The sequence below is a fragment of the Opisthorchis viverrini genome, assembly GCF_000715545.1.
Source record: "Opisthorchis viverrini unplaced genomic scaffold opera_v5_257, whole genome shotgun sequence".
NCBI lineage: Eukaryota > Metazoa > Platyhelminthes > Trematoda > Opisthorchiida > Opisthorchiidae > Opisthorchis > Opisthorchis viverrini.
The window spans coordinates 707,883-729,036 of record NW_008751913.1 but is presented as its reverse complement, the minus strand read 5'-3'; the positions used below and the strand labels follow the sequence as shown (position 1 = coordinate 729,036).

Genomic DNA, 21,154 nt, shown 5'->3' with positions numbered 1-21,154 from the left:
CCATCTTCACCTTTTCTTTACAATGAGGATTTCAAATAAGTCATGGCTGTATGGCAGTAAAGTATCGGTGCTGAACACTGATGTCATGATGTCGATGGTAATGATGATGATTTCTTCCGTTGTGCTTGAATTAAGTGGCTTTCTCCTCTGTGGAGGATTCTAGGTTTCAGCCGATTCGCAAGTAAATCGAACCGACACTTGGCAGATATTTATCGAGGTGAGTCCACAACGGTTTCCTGTTTTGCGAAAATAGAATGGTAAACATTTCGTCGACATCTCCTTTAATTACGGTTGTACTTGAAATGTAACTTAAACTTGAAGAAAGAAGCACTTTTCAGAATAATCTTATGTTGTGCTGTTTGAAATACTATTCCGGAGCGTTCTGAACTAAAAGATACTCCTAAACAGTTCAGATAAGCTTTTCAACACTGAATTTGCATACGGACTATGGTTTTTGTTAAACAGAATGATATTGTTCATACTATAATGTACTTCTCTGTATGTGTAATTTTTCTACACTATCAGTTACTTGGGTGGAGTGATATATGTCGCCAGCGCGCACCCTTTAGTGAGTTCGGTCATGCCAATGTTGTTTTTGACATCAAAATCACCGATCTTTGTTCATTCTGGTCACTGTGTCTGACCCGTCTAGAGTTGTTTCGAGTTTGCGATGGCAAAGGCACAGAAAACACCCTCCAAGCTTGGGAACCAAGCTATTCTATTCTCAAAGGACACTTTTGAGAAATAGTATACTCCTCGAAATACAAGTAAGTTTGACACCGGACCATCGATAGGGCACTCTATTGAACACTCACCTAGGGACAATACCACCTTCGTTTCTTGGTGTAATTTCAACAAGCACAACGGAAAACTGGATAGTATGTTTCCTGCAAAATGGTTGACAGGTAAAACTCTAAAAAGTGGATGTGAAAATAGCTGAATATTTCTTACATACTAAAAGTTAACCCATTGACGCAAATCTGATCAAATGTTTGCCACTTGACTAGCTGAATAATTTCAACAAGGCTGAAAAAGTTATTTTTAGATGCTCAGAATAAAGACGCTATGCTGTTCCACGCAGTCTACTACTCAAGCCGATACTTCAGTTGCAACGGGAGAAGCAAAAACGAATAACAACTAGACTTTTGCGTAGTCTAAAAGAGGTTTCCGGGAGAATGTTGTGAACCATCTACAGGTTGTTTAGAGGTGCTCTATGGTCAAAATTCTACCGGTTCTTAATCTCAAAGTGGTGCTCACTGCCGACGATGATAGATGGGACTGAGATAGTGCACCTGTTTTAGAGCTAAACCGTTTAACCAGTGATTACTCGCTGAACTTATGGGAAGTTTTTCAGTGGCGACGTCTGCGGGAACTCCTAAATAACATAAGTTAACTGATCTGCGACATTACCGTGTCTCATTTAAACGAAGTTCGGTCTCGTAGTGTATGGCCGAGGTCTGGAACCTTACCGAATTTTCGATCAGTTTACCACATGATTTATTTCATAGTCGAAGACCGTAGAATCCATATACTACCCAGGTTCATTTCAGATGAAGCTGGTGGAGCGTGTCCAGATTCCTTTGTACCAAAGTTTTTGAGCTACACAGATCAGCGTCCATGGGGAAACTTAAGGATTAAAGCAAAATGCAGACGAATAGAACTAAACTAATCCTGGTGTTCCGGGAAAATTTCGGTAAGCCTCAGTGTGCTAAATGTTCTTCGTACTTAAATAACGAAAGCGGTTTAAGAGCTCGCCCCTATATCATATTCCTGTATTCATGAGGCCCTGAAACTGGTTTACCGCTCATTCCTCTTAGGACAATAGGAATGACTTCTTGACGTAACATACTACTCATAAGGGTGCTAAAAACTTTTCGACAGCCCACAACTGGTTTTTGCCCTTTTTTGGACTCATCAGGTAGGCACAGTACCAAAGTTCATGTCAGCTTTATTCCCTGCTTGAACCCGAAGTGGACAGATTTCGACCATTGTAAACAGGGGCTCAAATGGATTCAATTGAGTCGCTTTTCGAAATCAAATCCGTGTCCGAATGAGAGTACTTGTTAAAGAATGATTCCTTCTTGATTGTCTGAAATGGACACCTTGCGCACTGGGCCAACCGAAGAGAAGCATCGAGCGTTCGCCTCAAAAGAATTGGTCCACGTGTTTCAAGGCATGGTCTGGACCATCTTCACTGAATTGATAACAGTCTAATATGGAATGTCGAACCCAATTCTTCCAGACTTTGATTAGTTTTTATGGCCGGCTAAATGATTCGCTTGTAATGCCCCATCAACCTAAAATCTTGATAGATGTATATTTTCACACATGTCAAACAGACCTAACTGGCATCTCTGTTGTGACCGTCAAATGATGCTGGACAATGCGCGCTTCCTCAAATATCATGCATCAATTTCTTGTTTCGTTTATTGGACGAAATTGCGGCTCCAAAGGCCTCACTTGTATTAAAGGTCGTATGAACGCTGACATTGTTCTGTCACCTTACTCTCTGCAAACAATAGTTCTACCAGTAGGAAACAAGACGATGTTTTACGGACCTTAAGAATATGTTTTTCTAGTGAGATTATGCATCACTATACGTATTTCATTTACTTCACTCCAGAGTAGCCGCCCAACTGTAACACCCTTTCAATGTCAACCTGCCATACCACCCGAATAAGGCACGACGGCTGAGATACTGCCAGATTGCCCAGACCTGCGCAAGAGCCGCTGAGATGAAGAGGTTTGGTTCGAACCGGGGACCTTCCGTTCAGTAATTCCGCGCCTCAGCCAACAAGCATCTCGAGCTCTCGATCCACAGGTTTACTGTCAAAAGAGTTGCAACGGTAATGCTACGTTCTTTTTTCGATGGAAACATGCTCAACTCTGTACGGAGGCCAGCCGTCCGTAATAGCCAAACATCATATCATTTGGACGGATGTCACTTGCAGGAAACGGACCAAGCGAAGACAGGCCCTGATTAGTCAGAATGCCAGCCAATGTGGGTCAAGCATCATTGACTCGACGTTCTCGTCCCCTCACGGAGATTCTAGCACGACCTTGTGGAACACCCTGTGATTACCCTATAAATACGGCTGTAGCAGTTTCCCTTTATCCCCATAAAGGGCTGTGTAGAGTTACCGTTTCTTTTGATATACCGTAGTGGGCGGAGCAGGAAGACAGGGACCAATACAGAGTTGCACTACCGTTCAGCAAGACAACTGGCGATGCTAAATGGCTATCTAGTTGTACAATTTCATCTGCACCTTCACAAACGGTGCACACAGCAATACGAACAAGTGTTGCTGAGCGTCTCCGTTGACTTACACGTATTGTCCATTTTGACCGCCACATAAAGTGTACTAAAGTGTACCCTAAAACACCTTGGTTTTGCCATGTTGGTCAATCCACTCTCTCGTATCTACGAGAAGTTTGACAAATGATGTGCATTTTCACGTGTCAATTTCAGTCAAGTATGCTAAGCACCACAACATTAAAAATGGACAAGTACGACGGATGCACGAATAAGTCTCCACATCGATGGAATAATGTAAACAGTGACCATAATAAAATCGTGAGCGCAAGCATACTTCAATCCGATCACTCCTCTTCATTTCATGGCCTAAAAAATCGCCTGCTAACTTTGGTAACAATAGGCCTTGGCGAGCAATGCACTCACGCTTCGCAAACCACCAGGTGAATGAATGTTAGAAGACCACCATTCCTTATTGCAAAAGAGAGAAATACATTTGGGGAAAACGTTTGAAATTACTATCCCTAGCCATTTTACAAATGGCTTGCAGTATTGTTTTTTTAAAGGGTTTCTCTTTTCAAAAGCTGGAAGTGGTCCACTATATTTGCACACTCGGAGAAAACTGAAATTCAATGATTCGCCGCATACTTCCGATAAGACGTTGCAGAGAGCAGGGCTTGTTCGTTACCCCTGCGAAAGCGCGGACTAAAAGGCCAAAAATGTCTAGCTACATGAGGTAACGGAAGGGATAGCCATTCAAAAACTCGTTCGGTGTGATCATCAGGACCTCGAATTATAACCACAACAATAAGCCGCAATCTGTTTTATTTACTAAACTAGCACTACTCCGAGTTCAGATTTACGATTTTCCTAGTGCAACTGGGCTAACTCTGCGAGTTCTCACTGTCAGTCTTTTTTTGAACACAGGGTTAATTGTGGGTGGTTGTGGAATCCGTAGGATTCACAGTCGCATCGCATCCGTTTGAACAGTTGTCCTCCTGTCCCGGTGCAGTTATTCCGGTGAGTCCACAGGAAAGGGGTATGTACGGGATGCGAGCTTTGATTGTATCAGACCTCATCCTTGCCCGATAGGGGCTTGAACTTCGTGTATCTGACATACGAGGAGAGCGTTTTACCGCTACTCTATCAGCGCTCGCTGGACGAATCTGAATTTACACGACTGGACGTTCCAAAACTTGACAGTCCACACTTGAGCAAAGTAACTGTTTGTCCAGCATGTGGAACGACGACCCACTGGGTGTCCCGGCTGTTTAGATCGATTGACTCGCCTGTCAGGACTTCCCAGTCAGGTGGCATTGCGGATGCTGATGACCCTCTGGACAATTTTTGACTACTTGAAGATGGTTGCTGGATTTATAGAATCCATTTTCACATCACTCTCGTTTGAACAGCCATCATTCTGTCCTGGTGCTGTTATTCTGATGCTATCTTCAGTTGTTCAGTACTGCGTTCCTGGTACGACGTTCAATAGTTCATTCAAACGTGGTCACATGAGGTAGTGGTCACCTGACAAAATAACTATATATTATATACGTTCCATACGTACAGTACACAACCGTAGGTATACAGCAACAACCAGAAAATAATCTTCGGTGTGCAGACGCGGTATTAAATCATAACAAATCTTGTGGAAACCCATCAAAATGAAGTGCGTTTCTTCAGATGTTTGTGGAAATAGAATGGATATCTTGTTAGTGAGGTTACCCATTTTCGACTCCCCTTGTCATAGCTATGGTCCTCTCTAAAAAAGGTTAAAATCTTGTGCCGTAGAAAAGTTTTCGAAGAACGCGAAGTAGCGACAGTATATGTACGAAGAACTGCGATACAGTGTGTGAGAAATCCTTTATTCACTACAGGTTTGTTTCCATACGGATTTCCCGTGAAGATCCACTTTGGCAATATCATTAACAATAGAGTCAGTTATTAAAGAGAGGTTGCTGGCGAAACCAAATCGCACGAACTCTTGAGCAGAAATGGAAGTTCATAACCGCTTCATCCTACTTCTCATAATCACCATATCCATGAAAGCTTCGGAAGTTCCAAGCAGTTGAAACTTTGGGTTAGTTTAAACTCACATACAAGCAGTGATGTACTTAAAACTAGGAGTCAAATATTTACTTCGCTCAAAACATGCAGTTCCTTGTGTCGTTGTCTCACTACCGGAAGCAGAGTTAGACAGATTGCGATATTTACGAAACGATAAACTGCTCTTTCTGGTCCAGGAAACACGATTCCACAAGGTCTCATGGTGACCCATCAACAGGTTCGTCACTTGAAACTTTTCAGTATCCTCTGACAGTACGAGAAGGTATAGTTACAAAGTGTCAGGACGAGTCCAGACATGGAGGAAGCACATGTGCAGAGAACGGCGCGTCCCCGCGGTCACCACCAGTCAACACACGTTCCGGATAGTATCACACGACCAGTGGGTTGGGTGTGAAATCGTTCACTACAGAAACGTCGCCATTGACAGGACAGAACGAACAAGCGAACGACCAGAACTGGCCATTTAGCCGTCCTATATATTTACTCAGAAGCCTGACCTGACAGTACAGCCGTCTCGGTTTCTTGCTCTTCTTGTCACTTAGTCTGACAGGCTCAGTTCAGGCGTGATGAGTTAGACGGCCACCTACGTTACAACACAAAGTCTCGTAACGAAAACATATTTTTAAAAATCGATTTTTCTGACGTTCATGTTCAATTAGAAGTATACAGGTCATATCGCAAATTTCTGATGACTGGTATCCACCAACAACTATATGCATTTGCAGTTGAATGTGCATCGGCCGTTTTCTAGCACTTGATGACTAAGACGCTTGCCTGTTCACCAGTTGTCATGGCATATATATACGATCTAATATTGTCAGTCTATTATCTGATTCCCATTATTAATAATCTAAGAAGAGAGATCAGGAGAGAGAGGGGCCTTTGAAATCAAGTTCAGATGAGAAAAGTGTACAGTAATGCTAACAGATATCCGCGGCAAAGGATGCTTCACAGAAGTTGCGTTCGTCGCACGGAGCCAGAAACACTTCGGCCAGATGTGGCTACAACAACACTTGCTGATAATTCTCAAGGGTGGTAATTTCAGGGCTTATCAAATATTAGGAAATTATCGCTCCTAAAATGTAAAGCTTGGTGTCTACACATTTCCCTTAATTCTGAAGACACTGAATGCCATTGGTCCAGAGACTGTCAGGACCTAACGAATTCTCCGGTCAGACTTAGATCAGTCACTCACATCTTGTTGTAGGCGCCGACTAGTCAGTGTGTTGGAAAGAAATTTCAACCAAACAGGACCAATGATGTCTCTTGCTGCTCAAAATCTCACAAGCTGTTACATGGCCTGAAATTCACACTCCAGATCGACTACAAACCACTGTCCACAGAGCGCACCTTTGATCACACAGACAAATGTCATCAAACATGGACAATTAAATTACTCGGTTACGACTTTGAACTGTATTGCAACTTGACATCTATACCGGGTTTGTTGGCGCCCTCCCACGTTTAAGCGGTGCACGAATGGCAAACGAGCAGGAAAACACGATAAGTGCAGGTACTGAGACAGACACGAGACTGTGTTGCACCTGCCAAATGCGAAAAATCGCAACAGATCCTGTCTGACAGGAAGTGATTCGATACCTAACCGAAGATTAGGTGTGAAAGTACTTGATGCAGTTTTTAATTGGTAAGAACTTTTTTCAGCACAATATTTATTCATTTTCCTACGTGACGGCTTATTCGCGCATTTTGGGGTTACCAGGACTATTGGTAACAGACAGTGCTAGTCAGTTCACCTCAGGAGAGGTCACCGAATTATACACTTCACCGGCAATAGTCAGGCGGAAAGTTTAGTCGGGCTCTTCTAAAACAGCAGAATCAAGACGGAGCTGTACAAAGTATAAACCGGGTTCTCCAAGTTGCAGCGCGTCTCCTGCTAGGCTGTATCTCGGTGGGGAGAATGCGTCTGCTTTTGGATATAATACTACCAACGGAACAAAATGCCATCCGGAATTTCTTCATGGAGGCTCAGTTCAACAGCTAACATGGCTCTTAGCCAAGGTAGCTCAATCCACTAGATCACGTGCATTTACGGATTGGTTTTGGACACCGGATACCTGAACGTGTACTTCACCGCGTTGGCAACTTCACTCACTAAGTCGCTGTAAATGATACAATGTCGACGAGGTACTTTAGCCACACACGTTGTCATTTAAATATGCCACCAACCAGAGAAGCCGGAAACCATCCGTCTGTGAAGTCCAGTGTTAAAAAACTACCTCAAAAAGCGCAGGCAATTCTGTGCTTCCTAAATGGTGCTAGTCCATGCTCCTTGGCATCATTCGTAAGATGTCGCCAGGTAAAAAAAAGATGTCCCTGTACGACTTTAAAATGACTCGGCACCAAAATAAAAGTGTATTGCGGTCAAGTCAAAGTGACCAAAAGAGTTCGCAGCCTCAGTGTACACAATTCCATGCGTTCCCTGTGTGGAGTCTTCATATCCCAATCTGTCCAGACTATTTGCTACCTGTGAAAGGAAGAAGGCCATCGCTGCGGAGTTATCCATTAGGAAATGCCAACTGACCGGTTACAGACCATTGGACAGGGAAGCAAAACTCTCATTTGCTCGAATCCAAGCAAATGTTACCGATCGACTCCACAAATTCCACAACAGATCTCCCCTTTTCAAGAGACACAAGGCGAAATTCCACGAAAAACACATACTACTCGCGTGCCTCCCCATCAGTAGTATCACCAAAAGGGGTCGCCGCCTCGGTGTGCAAACTTCCATGCGTTCCATGTGCGGAGTCTTCATATCCCAACCTGTCCAGACTATTTGCTATCTGTACACCAAACGGTTTCATGCAGAATTTACACACACACACACAGCTCATGATAGGAGGCTATACTGATCAATCTGTTAATCAGTAGGCGCCGTTCACTATACCTGTCCCCAACACACTGTACCTTAGCGTAGCCTTGCATAACTCAACCCACGGAGCTGTACTAGAGGATGCTCATTCAACATCCACAGAGTCCCTACTACTGGGTTGGTCAGTGGACGGGGCTATGGCAAACACGGTTTCCCGAATGTCCAAAGTGAGGAACTTTGTTCCTTAAAATTGGGCCTACTTGAATAGTCACACGTCGACATCACCACTATGCAGTCAGCCTCTGGAGACAAAGCCTTCAGTTGAGAGCCACAGTCTTCCTCCTGTCTGAATTTAGTCTCGATGACAATATCTCAGCTTATCTACAATGGAAGTACGTTCATGCAATATCACAGCATACGGAATGACAAGAGCAACAGCAGGCGACTGTTCTCACCATCTTGCTTCATTATTATCTACCAACTCCTATCCTGGCCCACTTGACAATCACTCTTATGTGGATCCCAGCTGTAGACTCTTCAGTCAGACACCCAAAGGATTGATAATCTGCACGTCATCGGTCCAATCTACTACTCCGTATCCGCAATTAAGGCCTTGTTTTCCTATTTTTTCCAACTTGTTAAATAAGAACTGTCAGGCATACGCGCTAAAAAACTGACCTTACGCGTACTCCACATACTCTGTCGACTGACGTCTGCCGTATCTATGAGACTCGACTATAGTGCCTGAATATACTTGTTAAGCTTACGAGACGCTCTCTGTCTAGACAGCAGCTGTTGAAACGGTCTGCGCCGGTGTTGGCATAGCCCTAAGTTTACTAGTCATGGCTCCTTAACTGTAAAAAGCCAACTTTCTACTTCTATACGAACTCGAACCGGTCCAAATACTGAACAGTGATCGTTTGTTGTGTCCACTGATTGGTGAACAAGCTGTGGCTTCGATTGAAAGATAGATCTCACCAAGAACTAATCACCCGCTTCAGAGAAATACACTCATTTGCAAACTAATTAACTAAATGTGCTGTACCAGGGCGCCTCATGTTTCAGTCGCTACGATATTCGAAATATTGCGAAACATATATTTCTTGTAATACATTACTCATGAGTTTGCAGCACATTCAGTTGCCTGGGAACACCAAAACCGAGAGATTCAGCTGGGTTCCAGGAGAGTCTCTCGCAAAACTAAATTAGTTTGCAAATGAGTGCATTTCGCTGATTTCGTGCAATATGATCTCAAGTAAAACATAAGGTTGACGGTAACTTGGAGACTGCGCCTACCTGATGAGCCCCAAAAAGGGCGAAACCGGTCGTGGGCTGTCGAGGATTTTCCAGCAACCATAGGAGTAGTGCATTACGAAAAAACAATCACCCCCTCATTCACCGCCTCTAGCTAGGTCGTGGAATTAGGAGATTTCAGTGCACAGTCAGGACGCTCAAGAAGCGCACCTTGATGATATATTTTTCCTGAAGACAAAACGCAATGATAATGATGGACGTATTTCGCGACTTTGTATTGATCATCGGTTGTTTTTCAGTACTATTGGATTTAAATGCACCTTGTGCCACCTGCCATTCCCGCACTGCTGAGAATCCTTGGAATTACATTGCCATCAGCTACCGATGTCACAGTTCAGTCCTTAACTGCCGCCCACTTTAGAATATACAGGTTGATTGGGTGTATTTTCTCATAAAATATTTCCCCTGAACTTCAGAAACGAGCTCCTTCTGTCAATCAGTAGAAAAGTTCCGTCGAGTCACAAGTAAGAGAAGCACACTAAAGCAGACTATGCAGTGCATTACAAGCGGCCTCCTCGGAGGATAATAACGGTAAATATTGGTGAGATAATCAATGCAACACTTGACATCGGAACTCATAACCGTAGTGTTTCCGAGCGCATACGCGGGAGTCACTGGATCTGGAAAAGGTTTCTACCACTCGTGGATGCAAGACGCTCTACTCCGTCATTGTCAGAATGAAATTAAGTTAGACGGTCGACAAGACAATAACTGAAACGTACCCTGCATATGGACAGAGAGGTGTGGTGGGCTAGGATCTTCAAGAACTGGAAGAGGCCAGTTGGTCTTGGAATGTTAGGAAGCCTTCCAGCCAAAACCCGACTGTAAAGGTTTTGCTTAAATCAGTTAATCAGAGAAAATATCTGAAACCTAATATGTGATAAGGAACTGCATCTAAATCGCTGGGTAGAGTACTTTCAATAAGATTTCAGTTGGCTCTCTGTTCTTGTGCCTATGGCTTTCATTGAACTTGCTCGTTATGAACTGTTGTCGATGATTTTGATGCCTCATTTAATGAAGTACAAGTGTGACGGAATATACTACTAATGAAACACGTGAGTAGCCGTTGATCTGATGTCCAAGTTCCGCCCCCTCATCTGATGAAAGGTAAATTTTGTTGCGGAAATGGTGGAGTCTCTTTGCGGGGTTCGTTTGCTATTGTTTAGTAGTCAATGATTGCTAAGAAAAGTTCAAGAAGACGCATGAGAATGTCAGGTTTTAAAATCTCTGTGCATATTATATGTTTATTTTCATGCCTAATGGCATGTAACTGCCTAGTTCGTGTTTGCAAATGAATAACTTTGCATTGAATGCCTTCCCCCCGTTCACCAGTATGCCTTTCTACCTTGAAATGTCATCGAGCCGCTGGGTCAGACGAGCTTCGTCCACTGTTGTTCAAACATGGGAGGAAAACTTCCCGTCTGGCTTCAACTAGATTGTTCGTACAAAAACACGTTTCAGAGAATCGGGGCCCATTGATGGTAGTATAAGGTGTTAGTTGGGTAAAGATATACGGACCGACTGTTCCTACCGTAACGGTGGACAACTCGCGCCCACTGGCTTGCTTTACATTGGGACGCTTACCTCCGGCATGTGAGTTGAAACCCCGAACGCACCAAACAGGATTTCGACCTGACAGAGATGGTCATATCTTTACACATCTGAAGTGTATGAGCAGCTCCGCAAATACGGCTGATCAACAATCACTGTTTTCTCAAATTCGAAGAAGCTTGTGATCCTGTTGATCAATTAGAGCATGACACAAGTGATTTGTGATTTGCAAAGAAAACTCGGCATTGGTCCGGTCTGTTTGACGATTCGCTGTACACACACTCCGATGTTAGTTCTCGTCGAATACATATCTGTAGGTCGCGCCGGAGCACAAACTTATTCCCAATTAGGCAGCAACACGACGAGTACAGGAAATTCTGAAGCCTAGGTAGGTTTTTTTCATGATTCTTTAGTTTCTAAACAAGTAGTCATGCACGGAGAAGACTGGGGTGAAAGAAAAAACAGCTTTTTAGATCCCGCCCCAAAATGGTGCAACACCTACAACGTGTTTAGCGGCGTCGGGGACTACAACAATACAGGAGCCCAATGCTGTAATGTGCTAAACGTAATTCTGATATAATGTGGATCCTTTTTTCATTTTTTTCGTTAGTTGTTATTTATCTGTGCATGAATCCTCCAGACAAAGTATGAAATAAGCCGGTAGACCTTGAAGCATTCCGGTCTACTGTCCTGGAATGGTCGATTGCTGCTCATAATGGACAGGCAGTTTTCTTCGTGCGTTATATCCCACCCAGAAGGCTTCATTAAAGTAGTCTATTGAAGTAGCAGACTTCTATGAGCCTACTAACACCAAACGCTTCAAGTGCGTCACTGGTGGACATCGGATAAAACCTCAGGGTAGTATTTTGGCAAGACGCGTTAGGTTTACGACGCCGTTGATGGGTTGGAACTGGTGGATAAACTGGGACGCTCATAACAGCTACTAAATTGTGATTCTTATATTCAGTTTCGCTCGATTCAGGCCATAAACAAGAAAATGTCTCCCTACCTTATTTGACTGACGGGCAGTCCAAATATTGGCAATAAATTCGGGTGTACCGATTGCATTTGACAGGAGTTTTTAGAAAATAATATATTCCGGACTCTTCTCCGTTCGTCTTTATTTTCCATAACTTTTTCCGTTCGTTTTAATTTTTTGTGAAATCCTGCGCAGCGCACAAATCTCAGTGCTTGGTCTTAACATAAAATGGGAACAACATTAGCTGGAAAGCCTGGTCGACGCAAATTTTGTTCGCGATACAATCCTATTCCTTCCGACGCACACATGTGCTGAAAAGCCTGGTCGACGCAAATTTTGTTCTTTAGAACGTAATAGCGATACAGTCCTATTCCTTCCGACGCACACATGTGCTGCTGGACACCAGTAGTGGCTAGAAGATTTACCTGGTCAGTTTGCCGACGTCTGACTATGGTGGCTTTCGGTAGAGTGTTCAGGCCCCGGATTTTGCACGGAGATACATTGTCTGGTTTTAGCCTCCAGATACCAAGTTGTTTCTCTTATACAGCCGGGTATACAAATACGATAGAATACCGACAAGTATTGTTTGGTGCGTTCGGACATCTACTTTGTTGCTATGAGGTGCATTAACTTCAGTCTGCTTGAACTGGGAGTGATGTCACACTGATATGTTGCTGAATTATAAAAAGCAATTTGAAACAACGGTACAACAGGACAGATGAGATCAGATGTTGACTGCAGCGGACCGTTTATCGTGATGAATTTTGTCGTCATGCGAATCTAGCTTCAGAGCATCCGCCGGAGTTCAGATTTGCCAGATCCAGAATGGAATTAGTAATTCGCTGTGATTCTACACAAAAACCATCGCCTCATAAGAGATGGTTCTATTTCGTGAAACTCACCTCTACTGGATAGAACTAGCGTGCTTCTTTTCAAATAAACAGTGACCGAAAGGGCATCACGAGTTTGAGCAAAGTTTTCGCAAGATCTTATTATATCTTTTCTCCTTCAGAAAGGTCATTACCAGTTGGAAAATACTCTTAATGGTCTGCTTTTCTATTTCTTAACTTCTACTTTGCAAGCGATCAGGTATTCTTCCCATCGTTCAGTAAAACGACTTCTCCCTATGAACAGACAGGAGTACCGAAACTTGTCGACAGAAACCTAAAATGTGCTTGTACGTTTTTGAAAGTGCTGGTAATAAGCTTTGAAATTATGGGGCGCTACAAAGCCTCACAAAAATGAAAACCAAGTTAGTTGCCATTTAAGCAATCCGATATCTGAGTATCACAAAAGTATGGGAAAACCGGTTATGACCGGTTTCACTGGTAGGGATGAAACTCAAAATCTGAGGTAATAGCGTTACAAGCCGGCTCTGACGGCGTTGTGGAGAAGCTTTCTACTTTGACCATGGCCATTGTTGTTGGGTCCTAACGAACCTACTGCACTAGGGAACATTTTCCCGAGGAGATGAAAACTACCGTGTTCCAAGCAAACAAAGGTCCATATCAGGGCTAAACTAGACCCTCTTAATCCATGGTGAACAGAATGTCACCTCAGTCGTTCCGACCCTACGTGTTCGGTATAAACTAAACCAAACGAGGTTTTGACCAGCATGTGTTATATTATCATGTGATTATGGAATGTTTCTGTGTTCGTACACACTATAGCTAGCAAAGGCGTTAGACGTGGCATTTGCAAAATAAGCTTGAGCCCACAGTGCATTGCCAACTCAACCCCTGATTATACCCTCACCCTCGACGGCACTGAGTACTTTTGGTTTCTGAGTACGATCCAAGTGATGAGTTAAACGGTTTTCATTATATACTGTAATAAAAAGCTGCAGTAAAGTAAAATTTGGAGAACTGACGAAACAGCCAATGAGCTGTGCCTGCATTTACCAGGTAGACGGATTTCTTCTATAGAAAACATTTTCAAGGTATCACTTTGGTTATCTGAAGTGTAGTCTGTCCAAAGGGATATCCGTATCGTCTAAATGACAAAGTAAAACAGTCGGCAGTTCAAACGTTTATCGCGCTGACTGGAAGTCCACACGAAAACCATGTTGTGATAAGAAAAATATTTGATGTTGTGAATAGCAGCATAGAGATCATGCCATAGCAACCGTCTTGTGCTAGCCCCCTTCAAAACGGAGCACAATCTTCGGTTCCTTGGAGTACTGACTGGTCAAGTGTCCGTTAAAATGGAACCCTGTGATGACTTGTAACAAAATCTTAAACATGCTATTTGCAGTCCCTAGCGTTTTTGACCATATTCTACTTGCAGCCCCCAGTTGTCCTCACTTACTAGCTGCTGTCTTTTGGAAAGGCCTATGCATTGAAGTCATCCCTTCAACATGTGTTGTCATCCAATCGAGAGGTCTGCTTCAAAGCAGTATCTGATTAGCCAAAAGAGCATCTTTCCGTTTTCGGTATGTTTGGTCAATCCAAAGTAATTGCTGGGCTTAGGAGAATTTTTACGACGGTGTGTAAGCCTTGCGAGCTTTTTTTTTACACCGATGAAGCGAATATTTCACGCTACCCTAGTTACCATTCAATGACTAGAGGCCCTGAGATGAGGGATCCTATAGATGTTAGCCCTAGCTCACTTCGCAACCTCCGTAAATGGTACATCATAGCAAATCTTAATTGAACCCACCCCAGGAGTTGGAGCATTGTGTTGTTCATCTGAAATCGGAAAGCGGTAACACCGCATTCGCAAATCATACGACTTCAGCATAGGGACGTTTGCCAGCGCTTCAGCAGACATTGATGAAGTGATGGGACAATTTGGCAAAGTGGATTCAAAGTAAATATTGATGAGTGATTGTATTTCATTTACGATAAGTTAAAAGAGTCAGAATTGGCAGGATTCAAATAACCTGGTTTATGATAATTTGTTAAAAATGACGGTTACTCAATAAAACAACAGTGGAAAGGACCGGGATCACACAACAAACACTAGACAGTGTGTGGTATCAGGATAAACGACAGTAATGGACATAAGTGGTCACTGTATATACTTTTTTCTCAGGCGCTTAAGTTTTGTACGTCTTGTTTGGGTAAGAAAACAGCTGTTGTTTTATTACTAGTTTCGATGAAAACCGTCAAAAGAGAAATCACCTCTATTAATGTGAACCCTCACGTGTCGCTTCAAATTACCAGACTGTGAAAATCCCATTTTGCACTGTTCGCACCGGTAGGGCTTCTCCCCCGAATGGACTCGGATGTGTTTTGTTAGAGTAGAGCTGTCGGCGAATGCCTTTGAACAAAAGTTACATGCGTAGGGACGTTCGCCCGAGTGCGTTCGCAGATGTGTTGTGACGGATGAGCTCTGTGAAAAGCGTTTTTGACAGACGGGGCAGTGGAATGGTCGTTCACCTGAATGGGTTCTCACATGTGCCGTCAGATTTGCCAACTGAGAAAAGCGCTTAGCACAACACATACATCTATATGGACGTAAACCAGCGTGGGTACGCAGATGTGTTTTCAAGGTACTTGGACGCGTGTAGACACGTGAGCAGAGGAAACATTTGTGGGTGTGCTGTTTCTCTATTTTTAGAGCACAAGCCGACTTGAATCGCCGTGTGCCAGATCGTGGGTACTGTCTGATCGGAGATGGGAATTTGGAGAGTTCTTCCAGGTCGATAGAGGACGTCCGACTGCTTGTCCGGGTCGGTAAACGCGGAAGGTAACACAAACCCTGATTTGTACAGCCAGTTGTGTAAGTTAAGGGACATACGCCTTGGGAACATTCATAATCCGAACAACATTGACTGGATGGATGGATGGATGCGGAAACGGGTGAACATCCGGGGCATTCGGCATATGTGGGAAGCAAATAATTATTCACCGAATACTGGGATGTGTTGTCCGAAGGTATATCACGAAGTCTCGTCTCCACACTGAGAAAATCCCCATGATAGGACTGTTCGGTTATGGGAAATCCTGTTACCTGCACAAAATGTACACGTTCGTCTTGGTACCAATGGTCACAGCTTTCTATTTCCGACGGACTGTTCATATAGGCTGTGGTCATACTCTGAGGCCACATAGTATGCATATCACTGGATGCAGACAGGTCACAGTCCGTGTTAGTTGCATGGCTGTTGCGGTTCCTGGAAACCGTCCCTCCAGACATTTTATCACAAATGAAACTGCTGTGAGAGCTGAGACTTGACTGGTATGTGGTAGAACCGTTCACCGTCAACGTGAATGGTGGGGATTTCAGGTGGAATTCGCTCAACTTTGATTGTTGTTTCTCAAATGCGTTGAGCTCCATACGTAAAGCTATAATAAATCTGACAGGACTGGAAGTTGATCTGACCCTCTCATACATTTAATTCTTGGACTGTTTCGGATTCGGTTGAACGATGGTGTTCAAGAGGACACCCGGTAGACAGATGAAATCTGTAATACAGGGAATTCACTGTGTTTGCTGAGATTGAGCATTTGTCATAGAAGTATCCACAGTGCTCTATTTTGATGCGTGTCCAATGAAAAACGAAGGTCATTTCACTGCACAGTTGATTCTGTGGGAAAAGATAGAAATTTTGTTGTAGACAACTTGTTTTCATTGAATGTGTGAATCACTCAACTTTCAAGTTATTGGGTGGAACCGCCAGTTGATGCGAGTCCACAGGAATACGCCGCATTTTAACATTCAACCAGATCAAGGATGAAATCCCGTTCTCTTTTCATAGGGCGCCAACAATAATGTTGATGAATGCTTTTGGATAGACCATTACCAATTTCGTCATTTTACATCAAGCAGACCAAGCTCTCTAATTTCTATCCATCATATTTCTTGATTGAATGTGAAATTACAAACCGACTAATCACTTAGGATGCTTTTAAACATGGGATCTGTTTGGCCCCCAAGTAGTTTTCATCAAAGAGAGTAGTTCAATGTTTGAATGTTGTTCCCGCTGAAACATCTTTGTGCAGTTGTTTAAAAACATCATAAAGGAGAAGTTTGATAGAGTCATCTTTCATAAACAACCTAGTTCAAAAAACGCTTTTAATCCCACAGATTTCATTTATTGATAGGAGTAAACTGAAAGACACATCAATCCCTATCCACAGCGAGTCGCTTATTTTTGCTTCGACCTTTGGGGGCCTGAGATTAAATTTGTACTTTCATTACCACTACTAGTGTTTATTATATTCCAAGGGAAAACGTAACCGGGAATACGCTAGACGATCACTCTGTTGGAAACCTTGTCATTGAAGAACTGCAAAACTCTTACACTGCAGTTACAAAAGTTTTTTTCTGTCATAATCAAAGTGGTAAGTAACAAGAAGGGAAAATGCACGGTGCTCTTTTCCTTAATTTACTGAGTATTAAGTGGCAAAGAACGATCGGCAAAAACAGAATGGAGTATTTTGCAAAGGTCGTTCTTCTGCTTGCGGGTTGTGGTGGTATCGTGCATTATTCTTGTCATGCTCATGCCTACTGAATCAACAAACCAATGGTCGTTTTCTCCTTGTTGACAAAGAACTGACTGAAGTCTTACCATGCTGGTCGGGAGATCCTAAGTAAAGCCTCTACTGAGAATTCGTTACTCAAAGTTCAGCATGAAAAAACGAATTTGGATAGTCAGAAGAAACCAGTGGGACGTCGTACTGTTAGTAACCCTGTTTCAAGTTAGCACGGAAGTAACTTCCCACCACCTCATACGGTAAGATCATTAAAGCACACAGGTATTTCCTCCAGGTGGCCAAAATTCTCGCACTTCTCAAAGTGGCGATACTGAATTTAAGGAATGCAGAAACGTTCCGCTCAATATCCACGCAGTCCCTTAAGTGCACACCTCATATTTGTAACCGAGCACTGAAAAGTACAGTAAAAAAAAAGAATAAACCATTCGACGATCCGGATTCGGCTTTGGAAAATTTTGCTAACCACAATTCGGTAACGAGGATGAACATTCTACTTTATGCGCCGTTGACCCAAATCAGCCCCTTACTGACAAGCTGACTATTTAGTCAATTTTACGAGGATTAGATTGTCACACTGATGCTACGTTTTGCTTCTTAGTGGACAAGACCCACTGATCAGACATTGTACACCGGTCCCAGGAGGAAGGGCCTACCTTTTTTCACTACGTTATGGGTCAAATGTTTGAATCAAAACTAAGGCCTGAGTCTTCCTTTTGGTCTGGATAACTAAAGAGTAGCCATACACTTCGCGACTCGTCATTCACCCGCCGTGGCCCATTTCTCTTTCCTTCGACCGTATATTTCTGAGACTTTTAACTTTCAGTCATCAAGTCAGTTGTTATCCACCATTTTAAACAACCACTGGACACATGTGTCAAAGCACTACCATGATGTACCATGTAGTTTATGAAAACTGTTCAGGCTAGAACACCACAGACGGTTAGGTATAAGTGGCATTTATGAAGCCAATCACTTCACGTGTTTCAATTCCTATTTTCATTTTCATGTGTGCCAAACCTAAACACACCACCTGTCAGTTTCTTTCAGATGTTTCCTTTATGGCCCACTTTATATTTAAACCGTGATCAGAGATAAACTCTTTATGGTATGAAAGAAAACAGTTTGGGTATGATTGGGAGGACTTTGTATTTACGCCTGACGCAACACTTGATTTGGAGTGAATCGTCTACGACCACTGTGATGGAGCAGAATCAGTAATGGCTTTTTTGATTCATCTGAAGCATCCGTATTGAGGACCAAGTGAACGATGGATGAGCCGGAGCCTTACTAGAAAAGATAACATAACCAACAGTGAGTGTAATAGGTGTACAAGCTAACTTGTATATTCGAGAAATACACTCATTTGCAAATCAATTTGGTTTTCACGGGAGACTCGACTGAATCTCTCGTTTATGATATTCTACAACTGAATGTGCTGCACACAGGCCGCCTCATGATACGGTTGGTACGATATTCGAGATGTCGCAGTATATTTTCATTAAGGGAACTACTCACAAGGTTGCTAAAAACTCTTCGACAGCCCACGACCGGTTTTGCCCTTCTTGGGACTCATCAGGTGAGCGCACTCCCCGAGTTCCCGTCAACCTTAGGCTCTACTTGAACCCAAACTGGACTGTTTTCGAGAAATACACTCATTTGGAAATGAATTATGCGAAACCGGTCGTGGGCTGTCGAAGAGTTTTCAGTTTTGAGTAGTTTCCCTTATGAAAACAACTTGACTATTTTTTCGTCCTCAGGCTACCTTCTGCTGTTGTAAATAGCAGCCAATCTCGGCATATATTCTAGTTTTTGTCGTACTTCTAGTGTCGTCCTATGTTAAGCCCAGCCCTTGAGATTTTTGAGACCTAAATAGCTAGACGAACGCATCAGACTGATTAAACGCCTAATGCTGGTCGCGACGTGGGATATTTTGGACTTTTTCTCGTTTTCAGATCCTCAAAATCATTTTGTAACATCCTAAGTTAGTGCTGACATAGAGAGAACGTACTCGCCTGTTACTCAGCTTCTTCGAATGACGTAAAGCAAATGATACACCTTTAGTTAACGCAGTTGACTTGCAAGCATCTGCCGGTCCCGATTGCTGGACATCAGTGTCTGACTTTGGTACGTTCCTCGGGTACACGAAATGCAAAATTTATTCGTGCTCATACATCTGCTAGAGTGACTTCACTTACGGATCGAAACAGCTTCCAGATATCATACTATCAACTGGTTATAAGTAGCTCAGATGGAAAGATAACTCGTTAGACGAGTGAAACTTCGATCTGAAAACTTGTCATTTGGGGGGGGGGGGGCCCTTCACTTGTACAAGTGATGCGAATCTCGTGATTGAAGAAGTTGGAGTTTTTTTTAGTCACACTGCTGATCGGCCAATCGAGACCAGACGGCTTTATTTCCCACATGTTAATCAGGAGTTACGAGTTCTAATCACTCCTGTCGTGTGAGAAGAGAATTACTCATGATTCCCAATGAGGATGAAACAGCTGTACAGTACTTCTGGGCCTTTTGGAATAGGATGAATTCAATTGCGAGATGAAACCCCCGGTATATGTGTTCCCAGTCTTTTTAACCAACAACCAATATTTGCACGACTAAATTTTGTTAGTGATGAGGAGCTTTTTGTATACATGAATGGTGGTTCTCATTGGTACGACTACTGTGGTACCGTTCGGTTACAACGCTCTCTTCGATCGCGTTGTAATGCTGTTTGCACGGAATTGGGATTGACATCGTGTAGCAGTTTAGCAACTCAGGGCAAAAGTGCATTCACCTAACTTCACAGAAGAATGAAGATATTTTCAGGAAAGAGATTAAGCAAGAGAACAATTGAAATTCACATTTGCATCGCTCTCGTTTTACTATTCCTCCTGTTCTGGTGTATTTTTCCTGGCGAATCCACACCAAAGTGGGAAGACAATGTACTCAAGCTTTGCTCTGATTAGAGCTCAGCCACAAATCCTGCAAGCAACCACAACCAATCAACAGCTGCTCTCGTGGCGCTAGCCGATCGAGATGTCATGACAAGAGGGAGAAAACTGATCGATAGCTATCGGGCTGGTGGTCGGGCCTTCGGGCGAACCGATCGCACCGTTCTAACGTGCACAAGTCCGCTTGTTCCGACACCGTGATTCAGCTGCATTCCGCGTGTGTTGGTATGGCAGTGGTAGCACGCTTCCCTCGGGTGTTAGACAGCTGAAGCTCAAGTCGCCAGTCAAATGCACCACTGATGAGCTGAATCGCACCGTTCTAACGTGTACAAGTCCGCTTGTTCCGACACGGTGATTCAGCTGCATTCCGCGTGCGTTGGTGGGGCAGTGGTAGCACGCTTCTTCCGGGTGTTAGACAGCTGAAGCTCAAATCGCCAGTCAAATGCACCACTGATGAGCTGTACTAAGGGTCAAACTCAGATCCAGTGCCTCCGAGTCTACCTGGTGTGAACTCACCAGAATGAGTGCGCCGGGACAGGAAGAAGACTTCCAACTAGAGTTACGTGAATGTGAACCCTACAAATTCCGCAATCCCAATTATGAAGTCTGGTATGCACCACTGCGTCCAATCTTTCAGGTTCCACCTTGTGAGCCACAGCTGCTATAACTGCTCCTAATTGTACGGATAGTCCAGAGTCCAATAGAGATAACCATTCCTGGGAGTGTTTTCATTGTTCGAAGAGCTGACTGATCGAAAGCCTATACACAGAA

General features: G+C 43.4%; 2 protein-coding genes across 2 annotated transcripts in view; both read right to left on the bottom strand.

Annotated features, from left to right (window-relative positions):
- Positions 1-14,763, bottom strand: part of T265_09120 (hypothetical protein) — a gene marked incomplete at both ends in the record, with an annotated part of 38,435 nt that extends 23,672 nt beyond the window's left edge. Inside the window, one exon of the mRNA XM_009175111.1 lies at positions 14,653-14,763. Within this exon, the coding sequence (XP_009173375.1) occupies positions 14,653-14,763 (111 nt within the window). The remainder of the gene's footprint in view (positions 1-14,652) is intronic.
- A 318-nt stretch (positions 14,764-15,081) lies between these two features.
- On the bottom strand, positions 15,082-16,275 carry T265_09119 (hypothetical protein; the record flags this gene model as incomplete). Its single annotated transcript, XM_009175110.1, has 1 exon — positions 15,082-16,275. The coding sequence occupies one exon, from the start codon at positions 16,273-16,275 to the stop codon at positions 15,082-15,084; it is 1,194 nt and encodes a 397-aa protein (XP_009173374.1).
- Positions 16,276-21,154: the final 4,879 nt, after the last annotated feature.